At 37.8% G+C, this 14,283-nt stretch overlaps 1 protein-coding gene across 16 annotated transcripts in view; it reads right to left on the bottom strand.

Moving 5' to 3' along the window:
• PRDM2 (PR/SET domain 2) overlaps nucleotides 1-14,283 on the bottom strand; it is a 76,019-nt gene that overhangs the window by 24,840 nt on the left and 36,896 nt on the right. For 12 of the 16 annotated variants that reach the window (XR_011135825.1, XM_068916170.1, XM_068916166.1 and 9 more), the window contains one exon: nucleotides 449-559. Coding sequence is in view for 15 of the 16 variants with exons in the window: in XM_068916170.1 (XP_068772271.1) it covers nucleotides 449-559 (111 nt within the window). In the remaining variant the exon portion in view is untranslated. Of the gene's footprint in view, nucleotides 1-448; nucleotides 560-4,261; nucleotides 4,321-14,283 lie in introns of all 16 variants that reach the window. The other 4 variants (XM_068916175.1, XM_068916174.1, XM_068916178.1 and 1 more) reach the window with 1 other exon arrangement.

Genomic DNA, 14,283 nt, shown 5'->3' with positions numbered 1-14,283 from the left:
CTGTGCATTATTATAGCTTCTTTCCTCTCCCCCCCCCCCCCCCCCGACATTGACTTTATAAATAGCTGTGTGTCAATCAAAACAATAAGACCAGGTATATGGAAAGATAATTGCTATATAAGGAAGTAGTCTTCCCTAGAAGAGGAGCAAAGTAACAATTGTATAACTAAGTTCCAAAGACATCATTTTAGAGTAAGGACTTGTCTCTGGTTTTATGTTATGCGGAATTTAGATTTATGTCCAATTTTTACAGTACATTTGTTTTTCCATATTGTCAGAGTTGCATGCTTAAGGACACACTTCTGACATCCACGTTACCAATAAAAAAGGCTAGGCAAACAATATAAACATGTTCGCTTTGCCGGTCTACTTAACGTATTAAACATGACAGGTGTCCTTCTTTAATTTAAAAGGATAGAAGAAAAGTTAGAGTCTTGAGAGCTCTCACCCTCTTTAGAATCCCTCATATCTGCACAAGTGGAATCCAAATCAGTCTTTTTCTGCTTCGTCTCCGTTGCCTTCTTTCCCTTGTTTTTACCCTCCTGAGTCTTTTTCTTTCCTAGGAAAACAACATGTTTATTATTCCTGCTCAGTAATTTTTACTTTTCATATTCAAGTGACAGAAGTAACCAAGCAAATAAAAATTATGTTAAAAGTGCTGAGGGCCAAAGTGTAAAACAAAGGAAGAAAGAAAAAAAGAAAAAAAAGAAAAAGGACAACTTAGAAATTACACATCAGTCCATTTAACCGTCATGTCTGTTCTGCGATTATAAATTGAAACAGCAGTAAGTCCTAAGGCCTAGAAGAAATGAAAAGTAATGACACATTGAGTTTCTACAGAACTGAAGATTCTGAAAGAGCAAGCATAAAATTTATGGAAATGTATCGTCCAAGTTAACCGTCTCGTCTCGTACAGTTACACAGTCCCTTCACACAGTTGCTAGATAGATCAATGTGTCTAATACCAGTACATAGAAAATAGGAAATTTGTTCATGTACTATTAACCACTAATATCAACTGGAAGACTGTAAGAGGAATCCTACAGAGGCTTCTATACTTGTGTGAATATGCTGAATAACGACTTGGAGAAGACAGTTACATTCAAAGCAATGAAATATAAACATTACTAAGACGACTAAAAGCAGCATGATCTGGACCAAAAAGGCAAAAGCAGTAAAAACAAATTAGATGGAACTGGATAACAATACATAGTAAGGTATTTCATCATGTCCATAGACACAAACAGGTCTGCTAACACTTTCTGTTCACAAAATTAAGAAGCATTTGAGTTGCACAGGACGATGAACACACTGTGAAGATTAGGGCAGTTATGCAAAGACAAATGGCAATTATGCAAAGACTTAATCAGTGATGCAAGACGTAAAGACACTTAAAAACTTCATTTACCATTGCACTACAAAGGTATAGTGCTATTTCTTTCCCATGGCCTTAAAGATTCAGTCCTATAATATCTGGAAACAATGGCAATGACTGTGTAATAACAGATGAAAACATCTGAAACATCTTCATACTGAAGTTATTGCAAATACTGTATTTCCCCACATAGATTGTTATTTTACCTACAACCCTGCAGCTGAGATACCAGTTTCTTCTGAAACTTTACAGTTCTACACACCCACCTCTGAAGAATGAGAATTCTCCAGAAGCAGCAATCCAAATTCCTCCTTTGCCCCTTCTTACACAGAAAACACTACTCTAACATACTGACCCTTCCCTCTAGTCAGAGGTGTGAATCATAGCCCTAAATCCATCTCTTATTTAAAAGCACATTCTTCCAACTCATAATCCTGTCAACAAGTTCCTCCTTTTTTCTCAAAATTATTCTTCACATCTTGCGCCAAGAACTTGCAAACGCCTTTAAAGAAAAGTGCTCCTCTCTATTCAAATAGGAATTTTCAAAGTATGTGGCCCCTCCTGTACAACGGATCAGAGACAGGTCAGCTTTAAAAAAGAACACGCTTGGTTTTATGTGAACGGTCTACAGTAGCTAAATAATCGTCTACATTTATCTCCCAAGGAGCTCGAGTTTAACAGACTCTCCCTGAATTCCACAATGTGTTTCCGTTTTGCGTCTAATTATTCAATTTTTTCTTATTCCAGTTTAAGAGTTTTTAGTCTGAGAAACCAATAATAGAGTCAACATTCAGAATACATCTTTTTCATCTTTCAGAAATACGTACACATACCCCTCCTTAACTAAACTAGCAATTACCTCATAATATCCTCAAATATTACAACCATCCCTATCTTTAAACTGTCCTTAATGAACTCCAGCTGACTTGACTGTATAATATAAGGCTTCCATACCAAACACTGGCAAGTTGTCAGCAGTTTTAGTGTACTGTAGTTTTAGCGTACTGTAGTTTTAGTGTAGTGTTTCAGCGTTCACACAGGCCTAAGGAGTTTAAGTGCATCTTTTTCTCACAGGTTACTTAATATTCAATTTGAACATAACTCAAAAAGCACCTCTAATGTTCCTAATAACAATATGGAGTATCAAGATCTGAGTAAGAAGATAATAAATAAATAAATACATAATAAATAATAATAATAAATAAATGTAAATAATAAATTTACATTTAATAAGTGTAAATTAAATACATTTCCAGATGCATCTAAGCCACCTGAAATCTCTCTTGAATTGCACAGTAACACAACCGACAGCTCCATTTCTAGGAACCAGGCCCAACTGTGACGTTTCAGTACGTTCCTAGGGAATCAAACATGCATCACAATACACATTAGGAGCAAAGTAACATAACATAGTCTAGCTGTTAGACCCTTTAACAGCAATTAACTTTTTGCAGACTGCTTAGCTTTTGAAGACCAATATCAGTATCTTGACTTAAAAGGCGAAGTTCTAGAAGCATGCCTCACACCTGTACAGACGAGACTGGAAACAAGGAGGACAAGACTGGTCCACGGACCACCAAGCCTACTGTTGTGCTCTTCCTCTTCTCCCAACGCCCTTCCCCCCCCACAGAGGGATACAGTTTATCCTAAGAAAGCAGCACCACCAAATGGAGCCTCCTTGGGCGTCATATCTGTGTCAAACTTGGTCATGGTTAGAGACGTTATTTTTTACTACACGGGGCAGCACGTGATGGTACTGCAGATGCAGTCACTGGGCACTTCTACATCTGCTTCTAGAGCAGTGCTGAGATTCAGCATAACGTGAGGTGCTGTGAAAGCCTTCAAACTGGAAGCCAATTAATTCTTACTTACAGCAAGACTAGAAATGCATTGCTTTCTTTAATATGTGAGGTAATATATATATAAAATTACTCAAGTGCTAAGAAGAACATAGGTTTTCCAAAGCATTGTCAGTTTGCAGAACACACTACAGTACCTCAAGTACGACTGTAACCTGGGAAATCGCTAGGATAGCGGGATTCATAAATGAAATTGAGTTACTTAGATCACCTCCTTACTTATCCTATTGATAGGAAGGAGATCTGCAAGTTACCTCTTGAAACAATCCTTTAAAAAAAAAAAAAAATTGAAACCTCCTCACAGATACAGTTGGAAATTTTTCAAATTCTTGGCCTTTAAGTATAAACACATTTGAAGAGAAGATTCATCTATCACCCACTCACCCTTGCTCAGAATAGCAAGCAAAATTACTTGCATACATACATAATTTTAGATGCATCAAATCAATTTCTGACAAGTATCAACTAGAGATACCCATTGCTTTTCAACGGTTTCCTTGGATCAGCTTCCGCTTGGTCATTTTCTAGGTTGCTGTTCTCCTTAAAGACTGAAGGAATTCTGTAGTCAAGCAGGGCAGTGACCGTCCCAGATGCACCTATTTCAGGGTCCTAGGTCTGATAATGACCAATAGCAGATGCCCAGGAAAGAATTTAAAAACAGAGTACTGGTAAAATGATACTTCCCCGGCATACTCTGCCAGCTTTCACCTATCTGCTCAGGAACTTTAAAAGATAATATCTAATAGCCCTCGATAAAGTTTCCCTCAAGAGTTTGCAAAGCGCTTTTTAAATCCACGTAAACCTGAAAGATTTGCATCATTTTTTTCCTTGCACATTTCCAGTGAAAACCAGCACCTGCAGTTCTGATATAAAGGATACCAGTGAGTAACCCAAGATATCTGTCTCTTAATTTTCTTACAGTTTAAGATGTCAAGAACTAACAGAAGCCTGCAGGAGGGGGGGGGGGGAAATCCTTGCAGTACAGAACCTGGTGGAAGCCTGAGTATAAGTACACACGTGCACTTACCATCAGGTTCGTGAAGGGTCCTACATGGCTGCTACTGCCAGCTGGATCCTCCACTTGGTCTAAACAAGAAAGATACAGGAATGAAACACAGGGAAAGTGAAATGGAAACAATGACAAAAGAATAAATGAAGGGCAGAACTCAATACATGTGTATGTGTCCTAAAAGAACTGCAAAAAGAAAGATGCAAAGGAAACTGAATGAAAGAAACAGATGGAAAATAGCTACTTGCCTACAGTGACAAAGACCAAAAGAGGAATGAATCAAATTTTTATTTTCTTTTGCCACACAACTGTTAAATATGGTTCCTTTTTCTTCCCTTTCCTTCATTTACATGTTGTAGATAGGTCAGCAAAAGCATTATCTGGCTTTTTCATCCTTACAATACCTGCATAACCTCTATTAGCACAAGCACGGCAATAAGCACGGGGAATCTCACGTTAGTGCCAATGTCCAGATAATCAGCCAATACTAATACTGTAGTCCTGCATATTTCAGAGGAGCTCAGATGTCAACTGAGTAAGAAAAAAAAATAACCCAAAAAAGTAATTTTTATTTGTCTACACTTAATAACTTAGTCTTACCGATCAAATCAAAGCATCTCAAGTAAGCTATAGTATTTGTGCCGACTTTTTTGTTGTTAACCAAAATACTAACAGAACTGTAAAACAACTGACAGTGACTTCTCTTGAGATGGGAAAAGCATGCTCAAATGCCAGAAGGGAAGAATTTAAACAGAGCATTTCCTTACATTTGGACTTGAATCCTGTAATTAAATATTGCTAAATTGTACAAGACGCTATTATCTTTAATAAACTTTAAAATGTGATAAACATATTCACTGTTAAAACTACAAAGACGGGAAATCTCACATCTGATAGCAAACAACGTTTTGATCATTTACAAGAAACACGGCAAACAGACATTTGTCTCCCCTAATAGCTTGGGCTAGTAAGTGAAGAAAAAAAAAAAAGTCAGAGGTATGTACAAGTTTAATGTACATGTGAGCTAAAATATTCTTGCAGAAACCACAACTGCACAAGCATTTCCTCATTATTCTAACTAATGATTTCTAAAATACTTGTGCAACTTCTTCTAATCTGAGAAAGTTCGCTGTAGAGCAGAGGAATTCCTCCTATACCCGGAACGCTGGTAGATATGTCATGCTTTTCAAATTACTTAAACCTCCAGGCATCTACAAAAATCTGACTAGTTTTTCCTTCTGGAAGACAGGCTAGAAAAAAATGAAAGCCTTTTACACACAGTAAAAAGCCATATCCAAAACAAGAGGAGACACTGTTCCAAAAAAGTTAAACCTAAGTTGTTAGCTGAAGAAGCATAAACATATAGACAAAAACATGTTGCACTGACCACTCAACATCTCCAACTATGAACGTCGCAGGATATAAGCCTGTTTAGAGAAAGATCTTACATGTTTAACAAATGGAATTGATTAAACAGAAAGTAACTAAGCACCAAAAGGAAAAATACGCTATTTACTACAAAACGTCAGTTCAAAACGTGTGAACACTAAGACCGGTCCTTTAACATACTTTCTCTCTGTTACCGTTTAAGCGTCTTGATTTTGCTTTTTGACTCTTTTTGTTCTACCGTTAGCCACAGTTCATTACGTGGAGAAATCATGCTTACAAAACCTTTTGTTATTACCTACCAACAGCTGCTCAGACAGCAAAGCCAAAACACAAACCTCCTGGCTGATAAGACAGTGACATACCTGTGCATTCAGAGCTGCTGCTAAGCACCAACACTGAGAACAGCTCAGAAAAACAGGTATGTCATGCCTTATATATAGGTAGATTACTCGTATAATTGCAGGGACTACAGAAATTGCTGAAAACATGACCTCAGTCCCACAAGGTTCTAACAAATAATTTTAAACGTCTAGGCCAACAGCCACATTTCAACGCATATGCTACAGGTTAATTGTGTTCTTACTCAATTTTGAGGAGGGGCTGCGTGCTTAAGCGCTGCAAAGTTATCTCCATCATATTACCAAATTAAAGAACTGACGGACTACTTAAAGAGCATCCACCACCTCACAGCATATGGAAATCAAACCAACTCTGAAACGCTATCCAAAATTTTCAGTGATCTCTTACAGGCCGGTTTATTCCCCTACATTGTTCAAGATGCCCCACTGCAAGTTCCTGGAAAAAGAGGAAGCTGAAGTCAAAATAGCAGGCAGAAGTTACAGAGCTAGTAAACATTAGACTAGGAAAAGAAAACGTGACAACCTCAAGAGAAAAAAGCCTTACTAATTCTGCTTTATTAAAAAAGTTACCTGAATATTACGACACCAACTTCCAATATTTCTCACATACTACTGTTAATTAGACATACCAAAGTTGTTCCTAACTACCTGCATTTGAAGTACTGCTTCACAACTATTTGATGAGAGGAAGCTCAGCTGAAAAACTCAAGTGTATTTTCGAACATACACATACATTATTAGCTAGGGAGGGGCCATCTTTTGAACTCAAAAGCTTCAAATTTAAAACAAAACAAAACACGAAACCACTGACTAGCGAGTGCTTTGGAGGAAAATACTCTTGCACCAGCAAGATGCCCCAGATCCCAAGGCTCCGATACTCAGATGCTGCCATAGAACTGCTTTGATGGTAGATTTTATTCACACACTAAACTGGTATGAGTCAAGCTGGAAAAAGGGTGGGTTTTTTGTGTGCTTGTTTCATTGTTTTTCTCTTTTTGCTAATGCAAGATATGCTCTACTAGGAGCATTTTCCACTTTGGCTGTAAAGATGCATCCCATTTCTTTGGCATACACACATACAAAACCTATTCTAACATCCTCTGACAAAGTTATTACCGTAGGTAGGAAGGTACCTATCTACTGGATTCGAAGATGCAGAGTAAGTATAACATTAACCGACTGTTCCCCCTTTCAGATTATAAAGCCTTCTAAAATTGAGCATAAGATGTAAAAGGATGCAAAAGCAGCTCATTTGTGTTCACATTCCAGTAATTTTAAGGGTGAATTAAGGGCTTATATAAAAGGCACAGCTCAATTTTGTGAAACAGAAATACCTAATTAAACTGTATGTCAATTAAATCTGAATGGCTATATAAACTGTATCATTAAAAGGCCTATTTTAACAGTGCTGTCAAGTACATATGAAACATACAGAAAATGTCAACATCTACATGCCATAAGGTCCTTGTTTCCCTCAATATATCATTATTATAAATAATTGGTGAGCCACAGTCATATACAAATAAAATATACGTCAATTTTTCTTGCAATACTGTTATAAAGTTATCAGGATACAACTAGTTTGCGTAGGCATAACATTAAGGACCATTAAGCAAATGAAATGCAAACACTGCTGATTTCTGCTCATGCTGATTTCAAGTTTACATCATCTCAAAGCGCAAAGTAATTCTAACTTACGATTTCTGAGAATCCTAACAATAGTTTAGAGCTAGGAAAGACTTAGCTTCCCAACTCTAATACATCAAATAATTCTAAAGGCTGATGGCCGTAATAGATATAACTACGTATTTTGGAAAAATCTGGAAGATCTTGGAAGTTGTGCCAGAAGTCCTACCACTGTAGTACAGAACTGGACACTTAACTGACTGTCAGGACAATCTCCTTATGGAGGCTTCGCCACTCTCTGCTGGACTGTTCCCTCTCACAGCTGGAGGTTCATATTATCCATCAGGCCTTAGGCCTAGCATAACCCTGCCACTGTCCTCACGACAAAGACTCAGCAGGGAATTGTACTTGAACTGCTCGTGATCCACGTAATTCAAATGCCAGAGGCTGACCAGCCTTGTCTTAGTTCAGCTCTCCACATCCTTTCTTCACAGGCTGGTAGGAGATACAAGTAGTGCATACGCAGGGTTAGCCTGTCCAGCAACAGTTTCACACGTGTCAAGCAACACCAAAGGTCTCCAGAACAGAGCTCAACTATCTTTTGAAAGCAAAAGGCATTAAAATAAGGTCTCCGAAGAAAAACCACGTGCCCCTTTACTTTAGATAGCACATTTTCACTTGCAGGAATTCAAAGCTTAATAACCAGTACAACTTCTGCTAGTTGAAGACCACAAACTGCAGCACAAGAGACAAGCGGCCATTTAACATAAAGAGTAGAAGCAACTTTAGTAATCATTTTTTTCCATGCTTTTTTCCCCACAACTTCCATCTCCTCTCCCGTAAGAGGCATTCAAGCTTACAGCGTGGTAGCAGGAGAAAGAGAGATAGCATAAGCATGGAAGACAAACTTAGTAACGCTACTACTATCAAATTGGCTCTTGAAAACTACTTCCCACATCAAGAAAACTTTTTTCATGTTATATATGCACATTGCTATAGACAAACCACCACTTCGCATGTCCACAGAGTGGTGTTTTAATCACAGCATCATCCATTCAGATTCTAAAAATTACAATAAAGTCTCATTTGGGGAAGATGTTTCAATATACCTGAAGACAAATGCTTACACAGCAACTAACTGTACTCGTATATCAAAATATATTTGTACTAAGCACTAAATATCAATTTTGCACAGGAGAGAGCGAGCAATGCCTTTAGAGAAACTGTTAACATGACATTTGCATAACAGATGAGCTTGTTGCCATGGAAAGCACATGAAAATTCTGAGCTGGGGCTATTTAAAACACTGATTTCTGCAAAAATTTGGCAAAGTCGCCACTTTAATGACAGCGCTGAAGATAAAGTTACTCTGTCTCACCACAAACTTCTTAAATTATATAATCATCAGTACAAGACAAATGTTAGCAAGAGAATGCCTGGCACGGCTTGCCAAGACAAGAAAAAAGACACAAGGATTTGCAAGCAGCAAAAAGGAGCATATTGCCATTAAACGGAGTTCTTCATAAACCCAGAGCAGCTTAGCTGAAGGTATTCACAACATTCAGATAAACAGATAAAAACATTTAGGCTGAAGAGTCATATGAGCAGGAAGCATATCTTCTGCATGGTACTATACCAGTCAGCAAGAACTGATATGGGAATTGTCTTCAGTCTTTCTCATACACTTACTGTACTGTAATTTATGTACCCTCACCCTCTGTAACAGAAAGAGGAGCATAAACAACTGAATTCATATCAGCTGTTTGCGATAATACACTATCCACCTTTGCAGCACCTCATTCAAATCCTTAAACGTGTTGTACCTTCACAGACTAACCCGAGTATAAGTCATAGGTAGTCTTACACTACGGATGAGTAAGTGCTGCGTAGTCTGTTAATGATTTAAATAGTACAGAACGTCATCTAGCAACTATTAAACAGGGCTAATAAACACCTTTAGAGTTTAACTTTATGCAAGTTTTAAACCACACAAGAGCTGCGCTGAGCAATTAAATGCAAACGCGTAGCTCTTGTCTTCATAAGGTCAAAAGCGTTGTTTCTGCACCTATTCCAGTATTTATAAAACCAGAACAGCAGATACAGAGTACACACACATGTAGAGTCAGACCAGCTCTAAAATTTCTCAACCACTAAATCGAGTGGCTCCTCACTCGACATTTCTGCCTCCTACCCTCCTTAATAACACAACACCCCACAATCCACTGCAAGTTCCCAGCAAGTTACTTGATAGCTAACCACAGCTACTACTGACACAGTCAACCCGTTTCAGAAAATCAGATACACGTTCTGCTCCGTGGTTATATCCCGTTAGCTTAATATTTGAAAAGTTAGCTAAATGAAAAACAAGAACAAAAAAGAAGAAACAGTCGGAATACAAACACTTAACAGATTTTCTAGAACTAACTGTGTTCTCTATATTTAGCCAGTCTTCATGTGCGGTTTTGTTGAAAATGCATTAAGCATCAACATTTTGTATTTAAATACAAAAGAGTCATCAAAAGGTAAATTTCCACTGAAATGAATGAGACTTTACTTATGCATTTCTGACCCTGAAATGAGCCTACACACAGATAATTAAGAAATAATATGAGTTTCAATACAATCATTTGGAAGATAACGTCAATGCAAAACCTTGCAGGATGGCTTCTACCTCACTAAGGTTACATGACAAGTTAGAACAGTTTGCCTTTATCTAGACTAAATAATCTGAACGTTTGTCATGGTCCTATTTGGACCACTGAGCATTTGGGGCGGGGGGGGGTTAGATCAAGAATATGCAGTTTTCTTCAAAGATATCACACCAGAAAAAAGAATAACATAAAATAAATCAGACTTGACCTGTCATTTTATTCTGCTGTTTGATAAACTGGATAAATTCAAATCCAGTAGCTGCCATATTAGTAAGTGACTTGTTTAAAAAAACAAACAAACAAAAATAAACATAGGATTGTTGAGTCTACACACTGACCTCAAAAGCTAACGGCCTTAGTATACTACTAATAAAGGAGTTCTGCGGCTGCCAAGAGTCATTTTTGCTGCATCATCTCAAACATAACTCTCAAAAGGTTAGCATAAACCTGTGACTGCATGGAAGTCTGAAAAAGCAAAGGAGTTACCCAAACGTGTTCAAACATGGGCTAATGGCTTTACTTGGAGAACGCAGCTGTACAATGTCTACAATTTCCAGGAAACAGGACTGCCTTTGTGTCTAACTGGAGCACTGGAATTACAGTAACAGGAGTCTGCATACCACCAAGGAAACAAGACCAAAGCTCCTTTCAGATGTAGGATCCAGACAGTATTGCTACCACCAGATCTCCCACGTATAAAGTTAGACCCTACAAAATAACACTAATTTACGTACACTCAAATTTGTCGTTATCCATTTCTTACCCACCTAAATCCTTTTGTTTTCCAAAGCTATGACGTGTCATTTGTCACAAGTTTCTCTCCACCAAAACAGTAAGGGATTCAGTAAGACCAGGCCCCTCTTTATGTTTAGCATTGTGTTTCATCTTCCTGCAGCATACATTTCCAGTTTTCTCTCTTTAAATCTCCTTATTCTCTTGGTTTTAGTACTTCTTCCTAAAATTCCAGACAACTTGCACATATAATCCTTACCCTGTGGGATTCAATTGGGGGGGGGGGGGAAGGGGGGGGAAGGGGAACTATGCAGTGCACGTTTGATGAGAATCATTTTTTTAATGTTATCAACAGCGATCAAATAAATGTGTAATAATTTTCCATTTTGAAGTCCAAGGTATTATTCTGCATAGAGGATTCAGGAGTATTTTCCATAGCACACTGACTCATTGCCAGCTTTTACTGGCACCTGAAATCCAGCACATTACAAAGCACCAAGCTGTTCTGGTCTGCAGTGCAAGCTTGGTTTAAACAAATTTCTTTGGCCTGTATAGTTTTAAAGGCTATTATTTACTACAAGCGTAGTATTATTGATTTCCCTTTCTGATTTTTGCTCAGACACTGCACCACCACCATGTGACCGAACTGAAAACACTGTATGGAACAGCGTCTATGATATGCGCTCATATTTGTACAAAATAAAGGAAAATTACTAAAAACTTAAGCAGACATGATAAAAATGGAATTACGAACTACCTTCTCTAGTGCATACAGATGTTTACAGTTTGTTTCCATTAGTCTCTATTAAAAAGTATGACAGCATTTTATGAACTATGGTTTCCAATCTAATAATGTTCAAAAAGCATATTTAATTGCTAATAAGCAGCTACTGTCAAGATTCTCATTTGCAGGCATTTCTTTGCATCTGTTAGATTTGGAAAGTCGTGTCTCCTTCCAACTTCAGAGTGGCAATTCAAGGTCATAAGGCAGAGAGAATCACTGCAGGTCCTTTCTGGTATGTAAAGGCAGATGCAGGAGGAGGGTAAACTGTAAACATTATATAAACTCATTATTTTAGTGTACAACATAGTCTCCGAATGAATCATTTTTTATCTGCTGAAAAATTCTGAAAGACTTGCTTAGCGTTGTCTCTGAAACCAAGTGCCTCACTCACTCCAGCTGCAGCCCCATGATGTTTTCCCTGAGAAATGTATTTCAGTCTCCTCTGAGAACATAAGATTTACTACATCTCCCAAGGCAATCTTTAACTCTAATGCTCCAATTGCTCAATCGGTGCCTTTCTCAACTGGTAGAAGGGAGTACCGCAGACAACAGTTGGTGCTCTGGTTGACAGTACTGACAACAGAAGTTACTGAACGTACAGTTTGCCTCACACCAAAGCACAGCAAATTGATGTCTGCTTAATTTATGAAACCAAGAAAACAGCAATAAGCTCAAAGTCACTACAGGGAATGGCAACTTCATTATGAAAAATTGTGCCTGCCCCAGTCAGACCACAAATACATTTGTCTGCTGGTCAGTTAACTGCTTTCTTCAGATTAACCTGTTTTGATGAAATTGGACTTTAAACGCGTAAAACTTTCCTACACATCTTTTGATACCATAAAAGGTCAACCGAAACAGAATACAAAATTACAAACCTCAAAAGGTAACTCAGACGTTTCCATTTACAGGCAACGGAACCAGATAAAAACATAGCTTTAGTATAAAAGCAGAGCAGAAAGACTAGAAACTGACACTTAACAGTTAAGAACGTGGTAGTCATGAATGAAGTCTCAGCACAAAGTCCACTTTCCTTTTGCAATCCCTGACAAGGGTCCCTAAGATTTGAAACACTGGACTTTTTGCTCTTTACCTGCAACTTGAAACAGAACACTTTGCAAGAAGTCATTTTTTCACCCAGCTGGCTACAACTCAGTATGACCTACTCCTCTAAAACCCCAGACAATTCTAATTTTGGCAACAATACCAGGCAAGTCACCTTTTAACAGTATGAATCTAAGGCAGGCTTCTGCATTCCCCATCTTATACAAGCTTACTCTTAAAAAGAGGTCAGCTACCATTATTGTTGGACTGCTTTACACCAGTAACAAATAAAAAAAAAAAAAAACTTACTAACTCAACACTTTGTAACTTTCCGATTTCATCAGCAGTAGCATGAGAAAGTTTGTTGTATTTGGCTTCAAGTAAGTGGCAACACAGGAGAAAATTTACCATAATTTATATGAATTAAGCCACTTCAAAGACTAGATCCTTCCCATTCAATCTAATAACTTGTAATGGACTGTCAACAAGTAAGAGTAGATTCATGTTTGAATGGACTCAAACAAGCTTGGCATCTGCCTCTCAATGCTAGCTAAAATAGATATATAGCTGACTAACCATTTCCATGTCATTTTGCAGTAATGGTAATCAAGAAGAGAGGTTTTCAGCTATTGTAATAGCCTCACTAGAGTAAATTTATGTCAGTCATCACATTAATAACACTGTCTCTCCAAAGTTCTAAAGCATTAAGCACAGTCTGTCAAATGAACTGCAGAACTCTATACGAAGTGCGACAACACAATCCACTCTCAACAGCAATGCTGGCAAGCTCTGAAGTGCTTCGGAAGATTTCATCCTACCTAACACATACGGGTGGATGGAAATAAAGACTGCACTTGCTTAAGTCAATCCCAGGGATAAAGTTTATAAGACCCAAGCTAGGATTTGCTAATGAACGATGGTCAGAAGATATCTAATTTCATAGCTACAAATTTTAAAATACCAAGAGTATTATTTCAGTAACTGTTAAACCAGGTAAAAAAAAAAAAAACTTTAGAGACTGTGACAACACTTCCTCGAGGAACTTAACAAAGCAAGCGTAGGCCAGTAAGAATTCTTCAGAACAGACCCATGTCTGTCAACCCTTGCAAGGCTTGGGGCAGGAAGAAAGAATTTATTTCAGGTTTTGACAGATTAAAAATTAAATACTCTCTAGTCTGAGGATAAATGCTTTCGCTTTTTCTGCACGTTTTCCAAATCAAAAGTTAGATATGTTGACTATAAAATTATTTTGATATTTTGCAACATCGTAGTATGGTACCAGGAAAATCTTCAGAAAGACTTTAAAAACATCAATTATCTTACAAAATAAGGACAGATATCACAGTTAAAGGAAACAGTTCTCAGCCATACACGCAGAAGTGGAGTCTACAACTCTCCCCATAAACCAGTTTTAATGGGATGTTGTATGTACATACCTGGAGTTATATTAAATTT

The sequence above is a fragment of the Struthio camelus genome, chromosome 21 (assembly GCF_040807025.1).
Source record: "Struthio camelus isolate bStrCam1 chromosome 21, bStrCam1.hap1, whole genome shotgun sequence".
Taxonomy (NCBI): domain Eukaryota; kingdom Metazoa; phylum Chordata; class Aves; order Struthioniformes; family Struthionidae; genus Struthio; species Struthio camelus.
This window is presented reverse-complemented; position numbering and strand designations above follow the sequence as displayed.